An 18,131-nucleotide genomic window follows, 5' to 3' on the forward strand; every position below is an offset into this window, starting at 1 on the left:
GCTTTGCATGTTAAGGTTTTCACCAATACCCCATTCTTGTTTTTGTCTTCCTGTAGTGGCCAAGAGAGTGTCGATTGTCAGGCAACTCCTAAGGTAAACCACAGATGCATGTGTCTAAATTAACATCTGACACATGTACAAAAGGACCTTGCTGGTTCCTCTAAGCATCCTGTTGATTTCCTTCTTTATAGTGCGGTGTTTCTCTAGTGTTCCTCTGAGATCAGTGGGCTATTGTTGAAGGGTAGACCAGTTTCTCAGACTTTCTCACGCCTTTTAGACTGTTTGTGTGATGTCAGTTATGTGACATCATTTTTTACATAAAGTTTATAATTTGAAAAGGTGCTAGTTTTTCATTCAAGAGCAGTCGCAAAAATCCATTCCTTTCACCTAAACTGCTCAAAATTAAAGAAAGTGATGCAGTTCTTCACTCTCAGTAGCCTCTCTGATTACATGCAGTGTTTGGTGTGAAGTACTTACACTACAAAAGTCTGGGGTTGATAAGTTTTTAAAAATCACCAAGGCTGTATTAATTTGATAAAAATAGGGTAAAAACAGTAATATTGTGAAATATTATTACAATTTAAAATCACTCTTTTTATTGTAATATATTCATTATTAAGTCCGTATAAAGCAATATTAAATGTGTTCTGAGTTTGTCACGCCACAGAAAAATTAGTTATTAACCATCCAGGCAATTTGAATGATAAAAACAACGGCAAGTAAATAAAGCTCTTAAAAGCTGGGGGCATGTCTGCTGTCGGTTCTGAAACCATGCCCACTTGCGGGAAAGCTGCCGCTGTTTTGTAAATTATCGCAACCAGGTAATATGCATTTACGTGATGCAGGCATAGCTAGCTAGCAATCTGTAGGCTGTAGTAACTAACGTTAATGACAGTAAAGCCTGGAATACACTACATGATTTTCCACCGATTTACAGTCTGGAGAAGTTGACACTAGTTGCAGAAAGTCAGAGCCAGTTTGTAGATTTGAGTTGACAGATTTAATAGAAAATTGCGTAGTATATGATGGTCACAGACTCAGCTGATTTTAGAGCACATATTGTTTTATTTTGTCATGTGTCTCCTAGCAACAAAGTGCACGTTCTACGGAACGACTTTATAGATTAGTAGTGTGTGATCCGTTTAGTGTATAATGCCCAGTTTATACAAGTCGGTAAATGTATGATGCCTATAGAGTTTTAAAATCTCTCCATATTTTAAAAGTTGTGTAGTATATTCCAGCCTTAACTTGCACTTGAGTTAAAGTATTGATAGTTATTATAGTGTTAGGGGAGGGGCCTTACTCAGTGGCTCCAATGCGTCATCGAGGCCCACCCAAAAAATCCTGAACAAAAAATAGTGAAAAACTCCACAATTCAGTACATAGTTCACAGTTTTTGTAACGTATTTTCAGCAACACATTCCTAACATTTACAGTATAATCTGTTTAGAAACAATTCTCTAAATTGCCTTTACACAGATTTCAATTATTTCGCTGATGGCAAAGTAGAATTTACGTCTTACAAAATGTTACATTAGTCTTCAGTTTCACATGATCCTTCAGAAATTATTCTAATATGCTGATTTGGTGCTCAAAAACATTTCTTCTTATCATCAATGTTGAAAACAGTTGTGCTGCTTAATATTTTGGAAAACATCATGATACAGTTTTCTTCTGGATTCTTTAATGAATAAAGACGGCATTCATTTGAAATAGAAATCTTTTGTAACATTATAAATGTCTTCTAAAATGCATCCTACCTGAATAAAAGTATTAATTTATTTAAAAAAAAACATATCCTATGGACCCCAAACTTTTGATTGGTAGTGTATGTTATACATTGGGTGTGCAGTGCTCTGTTGTGTTGTGTTGTCGTTTGTGTATGTACTATTAGATGTCTTTGCTGTTTTGTGATGTGATTATTTGGATGATAAGAAAGCATTTCCTTTTATTAAAGTTGTTAAAACCGTAATTGACTGTAGCCACACTGTAGTTCTGGTTAGCCTTGCAGCTTGTGTGTTATAGGTACATCTAGTTAAACTCCAGGGCTGTTTTTACCAGCGTGATGTGTGCTGTGGTTAGTGTCGTAGTGTGATGGTCTTAAGAGCAGTTATTATCATTGAAGGCGGCTCCTGGAGAATGCTGGGAGTTCCAGAGGAAGCGACAGTACATTCTAGAACGGGCCCGGCTCGAGGCTCAGCTCGCATGTCAACATTATGCCCTGCACATGGCACAACAGGTAATCTGACAAACTAGTCCTACCATCCAGCCTATAGATGCATCCTGTTTGACCAGTGAACACTTGAGCAACTTGTACAAGTCAAGTGGGGACATTGTTATAAAAAATGCAGCTGGTCTCTCAGAAATGATTCATCATTCAGTGCAAATGTGTTTGTCATTCATGTGCAGTGCACTTTGTACAGAATTACCCAAACAAGTGGTCCAGATGTAGCTGCCACATATGAGCTTTTTGTTTGTGCTGTGGTGAACTCATTCTTGTCGTAGTTGTGCTATTGTAAACGTGCAGCTCATTCCCAGCAGAGCCACGTGGAATCTGTGCGTGCAGAACTCCAAAGAAATTCCACGCAGTTGGAAAGACTGCCAAGTTCTTCAGATCCTCTGCCGCACCCACATTTTTGTTCATTAAAATCAATGTGAATTCTCATGCTCACAACTCATTTTACTTTTGTAATATGATGCATTTCTAAGTGAAACAATATTCAGCAAGAAAAACATGGACTGGGCTTGATTTTATTCATCTGGAAGTGACTGTATCATAAAAAGAGGGTGTTCCATATAATAATGCAAGATAAGTTTGCTGAAACATTTCTGAAATATTTTTTTTTGGTTAGCATTATAGTCTATAGTTGAGAGAGAGTTCTCCAAAATATAATTTTCTTGCCCCTCGTGGCATTCCAAAACTGTATGGCTTGCTTTATTCTGTGGGACATAAAATAAAATATTTAGAAAATTGTATTTGGCTAGCAATTTTTTTTTTTTTATATCTTGTTATATATTTTACAGAAGAAATCAAATCATACATTTTTGAAATGAGATGAAAGTGAGAGAATGATGACAATGTAAATGATCCCTTTAATGTTGTTTTAATTTAAATTTAATTACATTTTGATTAAAGATAACAAAGACAAAAATATCATTTATTTGGAATAATGTGCACTGGTGAATCACACAATAACAATAGAATTTGATTGTGCTGTCATCTACCACAAAGACTGAAGGACTGTTAAGCATTTTACCAATCCATTTAAATTCATTCTGCAAAATTCTGCAAATTTCCCTCCAGTTTTTCATCTGGGCCATTGCCTCAGCATACAGTATTTGAAATGTGTGTGGTGCTGGATGTATTTGTGTGTGTGTGTGTGTGTGTGTGTGTTTATTAACATTGCACTCCATGTACTTTTAGTCCATGATGTAACCTGCATGACTTCATAAATTATCATTATAGATTGAATAGAAATTATATGTTTAAAGTAAATGTACTCACATCACATGGGGATTGAGAATCATGTAATTGTCTTTCTAATCTAATGAAAGGGGAAAAACAAACAAACCAATTCGAAAGAAAGACAGAGTCATATCGAAGCAGAGAACAGTGATGCATTGTTTGACAGTGTATAAAGAGCTGGTCTGTTAACGTCTTACATCATCTCAAGAATCCTGCATCCTGTTTTTTTCTCACTCTTAGGGTGACGTGATTGGCCAGGAAGGATCAGGTGATAGTTGTGAGAACCAACTTACCAAGGTAAATCTTTTTGCTGACTCAAAAGATTAATATTACTATGGCTTTACACCATGGTAACATTACAGTAACACTTTATGCTTATAAATCAGATTTTTACTTTTAAAAACGATTCAGTGCACTTATGATGAATGTGTTTGTCATATACCAGAGTGAAGACATAACCCCAGTTTCCAGCCCTACATTGAGCTCACCTCCTTTTGGTCTAAAGCCCAGATCAGGTGAGAACAGTGTTGTTATACTAACACACATGTGCTGGTTGGCATTTTGATGGTGAGGTTGGAATGGGTGGCGTTGCACTTTAGAGGATGGTGCACATTCTGGGCTCTCTCGTTATCATCACATTTCAGTAGTAAAAGGGAGGAAGTGTTTGTTTGTAAAGATCCTTTTGCCTGTGTCCAACAGCTGTTATCCTGTCAAGCTCAGAACAGCCGTACAATCAAAGTCAGGCTTTTTATCCCTTCATATTGCTGTTTAACATTAATCCCTTGGCTTCAGGGGTTAAACTGCATCTGGAGAGGTTTAGTTTTTAAAGTACATAGTAACTGAATATGTCCTGTATTTCATTTTCATTTACATAGAGATATTTTCACAAATACCATTCATTATTAATGTATACGGTTCAATAAATACATCAAACCGCGTGCTTCATTCGGATAAAGTTTAATTGATGTAGCTGTTTGTTTAGCTGCATAGAGGTTTCTTCTTGCTTCCCCCTATAACATCTAAGCTAGCATTTGCATTATTGTCTATGATCTGTTATTTATGTCTAACAACGACAGCATTATCATGCCCTGAATCTGACAGTTAACATAAAGAATAGTGATTTGTACTAGGCGCATTAACAGCATGCCAACAAACTGGTACTGAAATGCTGCTTAACATTGAATGTTTTTTTTGTTCTTAATATTTTCTCTTTTGTGTTGTGCTGTATTTCCTTGTCATATTGCTTTGCATATCTTCCCGTTTCCTTCTCTTCCCTTTCATTTATGTTTCCCTAAACCGCTGCTTGCTTGCCTGCTTGCTTATCTGCTTTTATTACACACACTGCTGTTGCTTGGCACCCTCCTGTTTTCCGAAACCTGAAACTTCTGCCTGTTTCCTGTGGTTTTCCACTGAAAATCATTTGCTTGGCTCCTCCTACTGGTACTACACTTTATGTTGATACCTACATCTAGCTTCACCCTCTTTGCCATGCTCAACTCCGCCCTGTCCCCGCCCTCTTACACAGGCCCCACCCACCGATAGAGACACGCCCCCTAGCCCAGCTGAAGGAGACATGCCAAGCAGTGGTAGGTCTGCTCAATGTATCATCCTGTGCAGTCAAATGTGTTTGCAATTAGTGTTTTCTTGTCAGAAGATTCTTCTTTTTTTTTTTTTTTTTTTGCGGTGGTTGCTAAGGTTGTGGTTCACTATCATAGAGATCTAAATAAAGCTTTAATTCTAAAAATTCAATATTAAAATATATAACTCATGTTCCACCATTTTTGCTACCGTAAAAAAAAATTATAACAAAGACTTCTTCGGTTTGGACTCCTTTGACTTGGGCTGGTAAGCAACCATCCAGAACACCCTAGCAACCACTAGCAATGCCTAATAACCCTAGCAACTGCTTTGCAACTCCTTGCTGCATAGCAAAATGTTGGCAATCACCCACAGTACCCAGCATGATGGCTGCAGATTATAGTGTACACATTTTTGTATGTCTGAATGTAAAAAAATGTTTCTGAGGTTAGTGGTACAGCGGTAAAGGGTCGAGTGAGCGAGAGAGAGAGAGAGGATGTGGTTGAGATGAAATTTGGGGTGGCCCAATGGCTTCAAATGGAGCTGTGTGTATTTATAGAGCTGCTATTTTATAGCATTAGATAATGGCCCCAGAGGGAAAATCAGACCTCCATTTAAGAAATGCTTTCAGAGGATGAAAAACTGCCAGGAGACATCTGTACTTACTCATCGTCTTACGAGAAAGAAAGAGGAAGGCGGGAATGATGGAAAGAGAGAAAAGTTTACTAAAGAATAGTTCTGTACTAATGGTAGTATTGAACTTTATATTAAAACTTTATAGAACCCAATGGAATCTGGCACCAAAGAAATACTTAAATACACGAAAGAAATACTATTACAAAACTTGGAGAATTTGTAACTTCCTGTTGGACATCAGAAATTCTTCTCTGTGTGTTTTTTTGTGTCTGTAAAGTGCCTTTAACCACTTCAGCTGTTATTTTGATTTTTTGAGAATTAGGCATATGCAATATTGGACCCACCGGTGGGTCCCCAGAGTTGATGTGGTTAAGTGTCGTTTTTGTCAATAACTTTCTGGTATTCTTACTGTCTCTTGCACACAATATAACAGTACATGTGTTATTGAGTCTCATTTTTTGCCAATACTAAGTTAGATTAGAATGTGTACTGCTCTTAGAGCTAAGAGATGTCGAGACAGAAAGACAATGTGAGAGAAAGACACATAGCTTTAAAGCTAAATTGTTTAATTTGTATCACTGTCTTCAAAAAATTACTGTTTTCAAACAGCTTTCCCCAAACACAACCCTGGTTTGTCATTGGTGAACAAACATATAGCCCCGCTCCTAAATGCAAACCATTGGTTGAGCCAGTGTTGCTATGCTAGGCTGGCAGAAAAAGGAGAAGGTATGTGAACATAAAAATTACACACTTTTAAGTATTCAAATGGACCCTAAAACACACACTTTCCCCGGAATCATGAGTGGTGACTTTTTTTTCAGAGAAATTTTTTACTCCCTGATGCAAACACACACACATTTAGCTATCTAAGCAATGTAAGTTAGTTAATTAGAGTTCTATTGTTTTTACATCACCAAAATGAGGTTTTGTCAGGTTTACCTCACTTTTGGATACAAATTTGTCCCAAAGATATGTTTAAGTTGGTACATAGACACACACACACACACACACACACTTTTGTTTTCCTAATGCTGCCCAGAGACACTGCTTTAGGGCTTTAAACTTTAAGAAAACAAAAAAGGGAGGCATTTTCTGGAATAACATTCTTTTAATGTTCCCTACATTCGGTCCTCTTTCTCTCATTTCTTCATGGCATGAGTAGTTATGTAACAACAGAAAGACGTGTGGAATGAAGCATTGTGCTCTTCTCTTTTTCAATCTGCCTCTTTCTCTCACGTCTAGTGCTCCCCCTTGTGGGAAAATATAATCTAATAAAGGCTGTCAGCTTTCAAATATGGACAGTGTCCAATTCCCTTCAGAATTCAGGATGTTCATTGTGATGTAAATAGGCAATAAAGACAGCTAGTCATTTAAAAAGAAACATTATAGCAACAGTACAGACATTTGATTACCGTTTAATCCTCTTCATGTCAAAACTGACACTGGATATCATGAAGGCTGTGACGTTAAAAGAACGCAATTAAATGAGAGTGAGTGTTTTTGCATGTGATTATGAATGTGCTCTGTGCAGACTAGTGATGTTTCAGTTGTGTGACAGTGTTTTTCAGGACGCACAAGACTCTGGAATCAGTGGATCCTCAGTTCACCATGAGGAGAAAGATGGAGCAGCTCAGAGAGGAGCTGGAGCTCATAGAACAACTGCGAGAGGTATGCAAGCACACTCACACATACGCCAAGTATGTAAATGATCAATATTAGTTGGTATTAAATATTTTATTTATAACCCAATCATGTTGACTTTGTCAGAGTATTGAGAGCAGACTGAAAGTAGTTCTTCCTGAAGATCTGGGCTCTTCTCTCATGGATGGGGTCGTGCTTTGTCATCTAGTCAATCACATTCGGCCGCGTTCAGTGGCCAGTATCCATGTACCATCCCCTGCAGTGGTGAGGCATCTCTGAATTATCCACACATTTACATAAACACTATAAACTACCATTCAATAGTTTGAGGTCAGTACGATTTTTAAATATATTTTTTAAAGAATTCTCTTATCTCACCAAGACTGCATTTATTTGATCAAAAATGTCAAAACCATTACACTGTGACGCGAAGGTCGCAGGTTCGATTCCCAGTACTGGCAGGAATTGTAGTTGGGGAAAGTGAATGATCAGGACTCTCTTCCACCCTCAGTGCCCATGACTGAGGTGCCCTTGAGCACCGTACCCCCAACTGCTCCCTGGGTGCACTGTTTTGGGTGTGTGTGTTCACTACCTGCTGCTGTGTGTGTGCACTTAGATGGGATGAATGCAGAGCACAAATTCTGAGTGTGGGTTACCATGCTTGGCTACAGGTCATGTCACTTTTCACTTTAAAATAATTGTAAATTGTATCATTTAAAACAACTTTTTTTTGTTTTTTTTGGAACATTTTAAAGTGTTTTATTCATACATTGATTAATCCAGTCTTCAGTGTCTCAGGATCTTTCAGAAATCATTCTTATATGCTGATTTGGTGCTCAAGAAATATTTTTTATTGTCATCAATGTTAAAACAATTCGAGGAAATTGTGGTAATTTTTTTCAGGATTCTTTGATAAAAAGAAAATTTAAAAAGAACAAAATTTGAATAAAATGGAAATCTTTTAGTAACATTATAAATATCTTTACTGTGAATTTTGATGTTACTTAATGAATAAATAAGTATTAATTACTTAAACACACACACACACATACTGACCCCAAACGTTTGAATAATAGTGTTTGATAGCCTGAAGTTTGTTAACCTGTGTTTTCTCTCTCTCTCTCTCTCACTCGACATCTGTATGTGGATGCTTTAAACCTTCAGCCCAAGCTTAGCATGGCTAAATGTCGCAGAAATGTTGAAAACTTTTTGGACGCCTGCAGGAAAATGGGAGTCCCTGAGGTGAATAATAATTTTTTTTGTGAATGACATATGAACTAGATCTGTTTCTCAGGGGCCACTGTTTGTACAGGTTTTGTTGTACTTGTCTCTTACGTACAGTCCTAAATTAAAAACATGAATGTACTGGAATCGGTGGTCAACAATTGTCAACAATCATACTACCGTTGTCTGGTTTTATTATTTATTTTAAATATATTTATAAAAATGTAACCTTGACAAACATTGTCTTGACAGTTCAGTCTTTCCCCATATTTCCTACATAGAGCAATATCTGCCTTGGGGTATTACCGCCAACTGAGCTGTTTGCCATTTAAGGGAATTTTGTCTTATTCTTTTCTTGTAAATTATTAACCGTAAAGCCGATTCTATACACTTTGCAGACTATAACTAATCCTTCAGGGTAGTGGACCACTAATGGATTTCCACCGAATCTGAATCTCAGTCTGGGAAACCTGTATGGTTAGTTCAAATGCATTTCTGACAATGAACCTGTACAAACAGGGCTCCTTGAAAACAAATCCTAGTAAAATACATGTTATTACTTGTGTGATTTTGATCATTAGCCACCCCTAATCTGATTGGTTGAAGCAGCTGAGATTGCTTTACACTGGTCTGTGATCAGTCACGCCCTTGAAAACATTTTGGAGTCATTTCTCTCTTGTATTTATCAGCTTAAAGAAAATTCTGGACCTTCTCTGGTCAATAGATGTTGTGGAAAACTGATCATAGAACAGCATTTGAAGCCACTTTCTTAATATTACCCTACTAGAGCTGCAACATGCCGTTGTATTAAGAAGTTATCATCATGGCTTAAGGCTTCATCCATTTCTAGCTCTCCATTCCATCCTGTTAATGGCTCTGACCTGCTCTCTGATAAATGATCATGTTTCCTTGAGCTTTGACAGAGAGAATTGCAGTGAACTGATAAACAGACCATGACACATTAGTGGAACAACTTTTTGTGTCAATTGATTATAAAAGCCTTTTGTTAATCAATTCAGTGTGTCATCAATTCAATTAGCGTAATATGTTGTCCTGATGAAGTTAGTAGCAATTACAGCTATCACTTCCTTGAAAGTCTTTGTTTGTCTTAACTAGCCACAGTGAACACAATGTCCATGTTCCCTTGAAACGTGGACAAAATGTTTGTTGTTGATGTGATGTATCTCTTATTGTGTACAGGAATCAAGTGAGGGTTGTTGGTCAATTTTGGTCTTTTTTATTTTTATTTTTTTGCTCAAACTACATAGAAGTTTCTATTGGTTTTGCCATCCTACCAACCAAAAAATTATTATAATACCCTATCACTAGCCTTTCTAGAAGGAACCCAGATGTTGTCTTCTGCTTCATGGGTTAAGCTTGGTCCAAGACATTCATAACAAGCTGTTCTAAATAGCGTGTCATACAGGAAGCTTTTAGTTGTCAAAGCTTGTGTCTGTAATAGCAGTAGCTACTATGAGTCTGCATGACAGCAAGCTTTGTCACCATGTGTTTTTTGTGTTTGCTATCCTGATAGCTGATGTTTATCAAGCTAGTTTATTCTATTAGCGTGTTTAGAGCTAATGTGGCAGGCATTGTTTGTTCGGTAACGTCTGGTCATGGTAAAGTTTATATATCATTGCCTTGTTTATCAGCTTAGTCGAGTTGTTGAGTTATGCAACAGTGTAGCTTGACCTGCTCTGCTCTTGACTGGCTTTTGCAGTTCTCTTGCTTTGTGTTATTTTTTTAACACTGTAGTTTGACTTGTGCCTGGCATACGCTCATTACTGCACATGCTCCGCTAACCACCATGTTCCCTGTGCGCCTGCTAACAGCATCTGCCCCAGCACACCTCACAGCAGCCACAGCTGCCTCCTGAAAGAGAGACACTGACTGACAACGTTCAACCTCACTGTCAGAAAACCCTTTTTCAGAAGGCAGTAAGAGGGTCATTCTGGAGAAATGGTGCCATTTGTGCTTGACCATTTTACAAGGTTTAAAAAAAAAAGATTATTTGAGGGGGTTTAAACTAAAAAAAACTTAAAAAATAAGTCATACCTTATTTTCACAAAATATTTGTCATGTCTATTATGATTAAACAACCATATTCATCATTCAATTAATTAAAAGTGTCAGTAAACACTTATAATGTTGCTGTTGTTTTGAACTTAATATTTATCAAAGAATCCTGAGGGAAAATGTTTCATGAGCACCAAATCAACATATTAGAGTGATTTCTGAAGCAAAACAAAAGTATTTGCACCACATTACATTATTTAGACAATATTATTAACCTTTGTGCCAAAAAAAATATTTTTTGTTTTATATCACAATTTTTGTTTCAATAAAATTACTGAACTATTGAGATGACAATATCAATATGTGTGAGCAAACTTAAATAACTGTAGAGCTAGTAAACACTTACACCTGGTTGAACGACTTCGTCAACTAAGACACTGCTATTAGGATTAATTTTTTTTTAAATGTGTCAGAAAAATGAAATTATTTATAAAGAGGGAAAATTTACTGGCAGCTGGTTGACCAGAATGCTATATAACTCATGTATTAGTAATGAATGAAGACATTCAGATTGAATGATATTTTGATGAAAATATTTTTTTTTTATTGTTGCAGTACACACTAAACTGAGTAAAACATTAAACAATTTGATTAAGTTAAGTGTCTTATTAACTACATTATCAGTAAAGTAATCATGGGAGCACATTTATTATTCTCCTGGAACCGTTTCCTGAGAATGATCCAGAATTCTTGCCATTTTTGGAGCTCAAAGCATTTTACCTTTGACCTTTATCACTGTCTAATCACCTTCCTTATCTTTCTCTGTTGCCGGACGGATGATCTCTCTTTTTTCTCATTTGCTTTTATTCTCCCTTTGTTTCTCTCTCCATCCATTCTTCATCATTACTCTGTTCTATTCTCTTCTCCTCTTCTTCTTCCTGGTTCTCTTTGTCATCCTCTCCATGTTTTTAATCTCTCTCAGTCCTCTCTCTGTTCGGCTTATGATGTTCTGCAGTTTAACCTGCGTCCGCTCTGGGCCGTGGTTGCGGCCTTGCTCATGGTGGAGAGCACAGGAACAAGGCAGAAGGAAGGAAAGGTGGAGTGTGGCAGGGAGAAAGAGACAGAGGTCAAGAAGCTTATCCCAGAGTCCACTCAGACTCCACCCCCTTCCTGGCAAATATGGGATCTGATTGGCTCAAGTCTACTACACGTTTTCTGTCTGGTGATGCTGTTTGTGGCCTACAGCTGGAGTGAATTTAAATAATGCACAAATAACACATTATAGTATTTACTGGTTCTTGAAAGCACATTGAACAGTTTGTGATGGCCTCACTTAAAGGGAAACTCCACCCAACAAATTTAAATTCTGTCATCATTTACTCACCCTTAGGTTGTTCCAAAACTGCATGAGTTTTGTCTTCTGTGGAACATAAAAGAAGATATTTTGAAGAATGGGGTAACCAAACAATTGCTGGTACCCCTATTGTTTCCCATACTATGGAAGTCAATGGGGACCAACAACTCTAAGTAAAGGATGACAGAAATTTCATTTTTGTTATCTATTTCTTAAAATGAGCACAGCCTGTTTAAAAAAAATATGTCTCTGTCTCTGTTTTATTTTTATTTTATTATTTTTTGATGGATAGTTTCATATGTTTGACCAACCTTTACATCTTGAGTCGGCTATAATACATACATTACACAAAACATGCAACATTTTTATTACAACAACATGTGATCCATGAAGAGATTTAGATGTTTTCATGTTTGATATGTGTTTATTATGTATTTATTAGTTGGGTCATTCTTCAATTGGGGTGGCAAATGAGAGGCAGAAATTTTTAAAATGCTTGTTTGTTTTCTTTTAATAAAATGTATTGCTATGCATTTAAAATTAGTTTAATATTATATATCCATTAAAATTGAAGCTTAATAAAATTTAGATTTTTAAATAATTTGAATCAAACACTGGTGAAACAACCACTTATGTCTATGGTGTTACCAATATTTGAAGTAAAATTTTGGTTTGTTCTAAAATGAGCAGGGATATGCAACTTTAGGTAATAATTAATAAATACATAAATTACTGTAAGGACTCAGTTGCATTGATCATTTAAATTTAATTTTTCAAAAAAATGTTTGATTGTTCATCTTGGCCCCTATTTTTGCCAAAGAAGAATTGTTACGTTTTTTTTAAATGTGTATATACATAAAAAAGGCAGGAAAAATGGTCTGTGCTACTTTTATAGTCTTTATTCTAAAATATTAAAACCACCTTACAGTCTAAAAACATTAAATTATATGATCAAATGGCTCTGAAGGAAAGAAATTTCAGATACTTTTTGAAGTAACACCACAGACATAATATAACACCACAGACATAATATTGCATAAAAGGTTTAACAATTTAAAGTTTATTGAGCAAAATACTGAAATTCATCATGAGTAAGATTACAAGAACTATCTTCTCTGATAAAAGAACATTTAGAGAAAAACTGAATAAAAAAATTATTAAAACACTACATAAACACTGTTTCTCACAGTGAGTGTTTCTCACTCTCTCAAAAAATTGTCTGCACAATGGATTGTGCTGCAATCACAATGTGTGATATGTTTCAATAGAGAATACAAAAAAACTGTCCACAGACTTGACACAAAACATTCAAAAAAATAAATAAAATAATTTAAAAAATCTGAACATCTTCAGTGAATAAATCATGTATCCACAAACTCATTTAACACAAAACATAAAAAATGCTAACATCTTCAGTGAATAAATCATGTATCCACAAACTTATTTAACACAATATATGTATATATATATATATATGAAAATTAACCATGGTTTTACTACAAATAAAACCAAAAAACCATGGTTACTATAGTTAAACCATGGTAACCACAAATTAACCATGGTTTTGCTAAATTAACCATAGTTTAACCATGGTATTTGTAATAAATCTGTGGTTATACACATGGTAGTCAACACGCCAAAATACCATGGGTTACTACAGTTTTACTATAATAAAACCATGGTTATTTTTCGTAAGGGATATATATATATATATATACAAAGTTTATTGAGCAAAATACTGAAATTCATCATGAGTAAGATTACAAGAACTATCTTCTCTGATAAAAGAACATTTAGAGAAAAACTGAATAAAAAAATTATTAAAACACTACATAAACACTGTTTCTCACAGTGAGTGTTTCTCACTCTCTCAAAAAGTTGTCTGCACAATGGATTGTGCTGCAATCAAAGTAGAACATCTTCAGTTTATAAATAATGTATCCACAAACTTATTTAACACAAAACATTCAGAACAGTTCAAGGCTGTTATTAAAAATACAACATTGCTGGTTGTATATTGTCTGTGGAGTTACTATAGAGTCTGTGGTGTTACCAGGATAGGCAGTAACACCACAGACAGTAACACCACAGACAAATTAGCCTAAATCCAGACTTTTCTAAAATGGAGGCTGCCATCATGATGATTGAAAGATCAGGGCATATTTTGGAGATATGAATAAACATGCAATTATCAAAATTTTGATTAAAATTTGTAAAATCTGCAAGTTATCAACATAACACCACAGACACTAATAAAGTGCGACACATGACATTTTCAGGAATTTAGCTAACTTTAAGAAAATTAATAAGAAAGAATGTACTCACCATGCACCCCTCAGATCAACCAGCACCTGCAATGGCCTTTACACACAGGAAGTAGTCCAAATAGATTTCCCCCTTTTCTTAAAGGGACGACGTCCATTGATGTAACACCACAGACATGAATTTGGGGGACACTACTTTTTTCTTAAATATTACAAAATATGTATTTTTAAAAACAATTTAATAGAATTGTACATGTTGAATTAAATCTATATTCACAATATAACCACTTTATTTGTGTTAAAAATTTTATATTGTTGCCATTACATTCTATGAAACCTCTCTGAGGTATGGCGGGAACATGCATATTTTGTTACAAAAGTAATCTCTCAAACTCAATAAAATATGTATTTTAATACAAAAATGTAATTATTAATAGTGCAAAAAATGTTGTTATCCTACAGAATACAAAAATGCAACAACACATTTTTTTAATGGTATTTAAAGTTTATTTAAACTGTTTTAAAGTAGAGGGACACCACTTGCCACCACAAATGAAGAATGACCCAGTTGGCAAAAAACAAAAAACATATGTATTTGTCCTTGCAGAATGCTAAGAAAACCTTTAAACAACACTTTAATAAGGAATGGCAAAGGGCCAGGGTCTCACTCACTTCCACCTCTGTATAAAACTTGTTTCAGAAAGTTACATTTCAGCAGTCATAACACCGATTTTGTTTTAAAAAATGCACATATTAAACAATATAAGTTGTATATTTATTAGCATCTGCATGATAAAACATAAATAATACAAACGGATATGGAGGTCTTGCCTCATCAGCAATATATCTACAGAAAACAAGCGCACATTTGATCTGCTTCACAGAAACAATCTGCGGATAACAATATCAGGATGCTCGAGTAAGTGAAGGCTCAGATGCCATCAAAGCAAAATGATAGCTTTGCTTTGCACAGACGTCTTGTATGGTGAGATCAAATCTATGATTAAAAACATTTAATCATTTGTGTAAGGGCTAATTTATCTGTTGGATTTAAAAAATAAATTAAAAGAATAGCTACTTTTGGTTAAGAGTGTTTTTAAGAGCCTGATATATTATTGTTTCGATGACCATTATTTAATATCCTGCACAGTCTTTGTAAATTATTACATTGCTATTTAATCCAAAACGCCATCCATTGGATGAAAGAGGTCAGAATATGACAAGAGTGAACCAAATGTATTTTTTTTTAATCCATTTAATAAGCATCATTCCACAATGATATGACTAATCCGAATTAAACAATGAGGAATAACAGGGTTTGAGAATAAGATTTAATTCATATACTCTATCTTTGATCTGTAATAGAGGCCAAGGTGGGATTTTGTATTATGAAATATTAGATTAACACAGTTTTAATAATTGACTAATCAGTGTAGTGGCTGTATGTGATTTACTCTGGAATGGAGGGTCTCTTCTAATTGGATCCTCTGATTCTATTTTAGGTTCTGATCTTTATCTCACATAATAGAATGACCTTGTTTATCTCATCTCGGATATAAAAAGAAATCCTTTTGTAAATGAGCAGACAGTGATGTCACTGAGGCCTCATGACATCACATCCTCAAACTACAGAATGCTTTGAACCTTATCTGCGTGATCAAAGTTATACAGTTATAACTGGCATTGCTTTCATCATTCAGTTTGACAAACAATATTGACTGTTCAGGACCTTTTGTTCGGTATAATTTCCCAGTTATTTCCTCATTTGTAAAAAAGCTACAAGATGCAAAAAGTGTTTGAATTGCTTAAAATGCTTAAATTAGATTGCGTGGGTTCCTCTGAAGGTTCATCTGCTTCTGTTTGTCCGGCTGTAGACTTCTTGACTCCTGTCAGTGTTGAATCGTGTTCAGTGCTGCTGCTGCTAATGGACTTTGTAAGGCTTCGTGGTTTTTATGACCCTGTAAATGAAAGGAATAAATGTACAGTTTGGGCTGTTTTTCTCACCTGTGTGTGGTTCTGTTTCTTTAAGACAGTTTTTGTTTTACTGTTTAGTTCATTTATTTTGTTTTTTTATACACCGTTGAATGTTCACATTTCTGGGGTCAGCAAGATTCTGCTAATTGTTTGCATAACTGATATTGTATTTGGCATCACTGCTAAACGAGGTGAGTCTCTATTGGTTTCATTAACTGTATTCAGTAACGAGTGCATTCAGTTTAATAAATTGTATATAATGAAAAATTCTGTTTTCCATGACTGTCTCTTTCCTCTCTGACATGACACTTCGCTTGTCCTCTCTCGCCAGGATAAGTTATGTCTGCCGCATCATATTTTGGAGGAGAAGGGCCTGATCAAAGTTGGCATCACTGTGCAAGCTCTGCTGGATGAGACTTCGGCCAACGAGACACTCCTCACTTGAGTCACACAAACACAAGCCAGTCTCACTGACACTAATTCCTGTGGATGGACATGCACCTTTTGCTGCCCTCCAGCGCCAGACGATCTTTGAGAAATTCCCTGGACAGAGTCCATTTATTTCTATTAGAACAGGTGATCCTCAGCCTGCAGGTATATGCTCATGTTTTCCTCACTCTCTCTTTACTTCATTATTTAGTACTGTTATTTGATCACTGTTGCCCGGGCCATAGTCGTGTAAAGCCGAGTTCAGACTGCACGATTTTCAAAGTAGTCGGGTCACTGTTCTTTTCACACTGCATGACTATCTTGGCCAGTATTCAGTCACTACTGTGTTCACACTGCACGATGGATCGGCAACAGAAAGTTTCACACTGCATGACTTTACAATAGGAAGACTCGCCGGCAACTCTGTCTGGCACGCAAACTACGTTTCACAACCAAACACACGCGAGATGTGACAAGAAAACAACGCGATATCACGTGTGCAATACTGGAGTTCTCTAGTGAGACTGGGATTATTATTAAAAATGGTAGCCCGCAAGAAGCTTGCAGTAAGAATTGCCTGTGCGCTGATTTTCCGCGAAAACAAGAAAAAGAAAAGAAGATTATGGAGGAGGAAATGGTTGGGGAGACGCGAGGAAGAAGGAATGTGTGTTCTTATATCATGCTTGCTGGTCTGTAACTCCTCCCCGAACTCCCCGCTGCTCTGTATCTTGCTCTCTCATTGGCTGTCGGTCATCGCATATGTAGTTTTCAGTCAGAACACTTTTCACACAGCATGATTTTGAATCGCCGACAGGTCCAGATATTTAGCATGCCAAATATCTCACTGGCATCGGCTACTTGTCGGCGATTCTCTCAGAATGCATCTCTGTTCATTCACACTGCGTGATTGTCACGCGCGTGAACGAGCACCAATTTACCTGTGATTTCGGGCATTTGTCTGCGATTTCTTAAAACCTGTCGGCGAGCCAAAAACTGGGCTAAAATCGTGCAGTCTGAACATGGTTTAAGCAAAATCAGCTCAAAACTAGCTTGAGATATGAAATTCCTTTTATTTAATATATGTTTATTTATTAAACCGTTAGTTAAGGATATATATATAATTGTGCACAATTTTATATATACATCTACCTATGTTTAGCTTAGATGATATTTGTGCTTGGCCTTTGGTGATCTAGATTGAAATCACTTGTCCTCCCAGAGTCCTATGTTTTTTTGTAACCACATTTGTACTTGTTTTTGGGAGACGTTGATGTTTTGTCTCAGGGGAGGTGTGGCCTCACTTTAGCTTCCTACAGTCTCCGCTCTGCTCACCTGTCAGGTATGATTTCACTAAAAGAGTATGTTTGAGTGTGTGGACAGTAGAAAACATGCCTGACATTTGTTTTCATTTGTGTATGTGTGATAGATATCTTGAGGAGAGTATTTCTTTTGTGAGAGTGAGAGAACGAGAGCAAATGTTGGCACTTTTGTATGTAAGTTTTTGTGTCAAAGAACATTTTTATTTTATTTTTTTCTGTTATTTTACTTG

At 36.1% G+C, this 18,131-nt stretch overlaps 1 protein-coding gene across 8 annotated transcripts in view; it reads left to right on the forward strand.

The window, feature by feature from the left end:
* Positions 1-17,595, forward strand: part of LOC132152936 (leucine-rich repeat and calponin homology domain-containing protein 1-like) — a 39,376-nt gene extending 21,781 nt beyond the window's left edge. For 3 of the 8 annotated variants that reach the window (XM_059561938.1, XM_059561940.1, XM_059561939.1), the window contains exons 13-21: positions 57-93; positions 2,126-2,239; positions 3,707-3,763; positions 3,912-3,981; positions 4,939-5,052; positions 7,239-7,348; positions 7,448-7,585; positions 8,486-8,563; positions 11,544-12,150. In XM_059561938.1, coding sequence (XP_059417921.1) covers positions 57-93; positions 2,126-2,239; positions 3,707-3,763; positions 3,912-3,981; positions 4,939-5,052; positions 7,239-7,348; positions 7,448-7,585; positions 8,486-8,563; positions 11,544-11,825 — 1,000 coding nt within the window. In that variant the 3' untranslated portion in view covers positions 11,826-12,150. Of the gene's footprint in view, positions 1-56; positions 94-2,125; positions 2,240-3,706; positions 3,764-3,911; positions 3,982-4,938; positions 5,053-7,238; positions 7,349-7,447; positions 7,586-8,485; positions 8,564-11,543; positions 12,151-16,484 lie in introns of those variants that run through there. The other 5 variants (XM_059561942.1, XM_059561943.1, XM_059561944.1 and 2 more) reach the window with 4 other exon arrangements.
* Positions 17,596-18,131: the final 536 nt, after the last annotated feature.

Source organism: Carassius carassius, chromosome 11, assembly GCF_963082965.1.
Source record: "Carassius carassius chromosome 11, fCarCar2.1, whole genome shotgun sequence".
Lineage (NCBI taxonomy): Eukaryota > Metazoa > Chordata > Actinopteri > Cypriniformes > Cyprinidae > Carassius > Carassius carassius.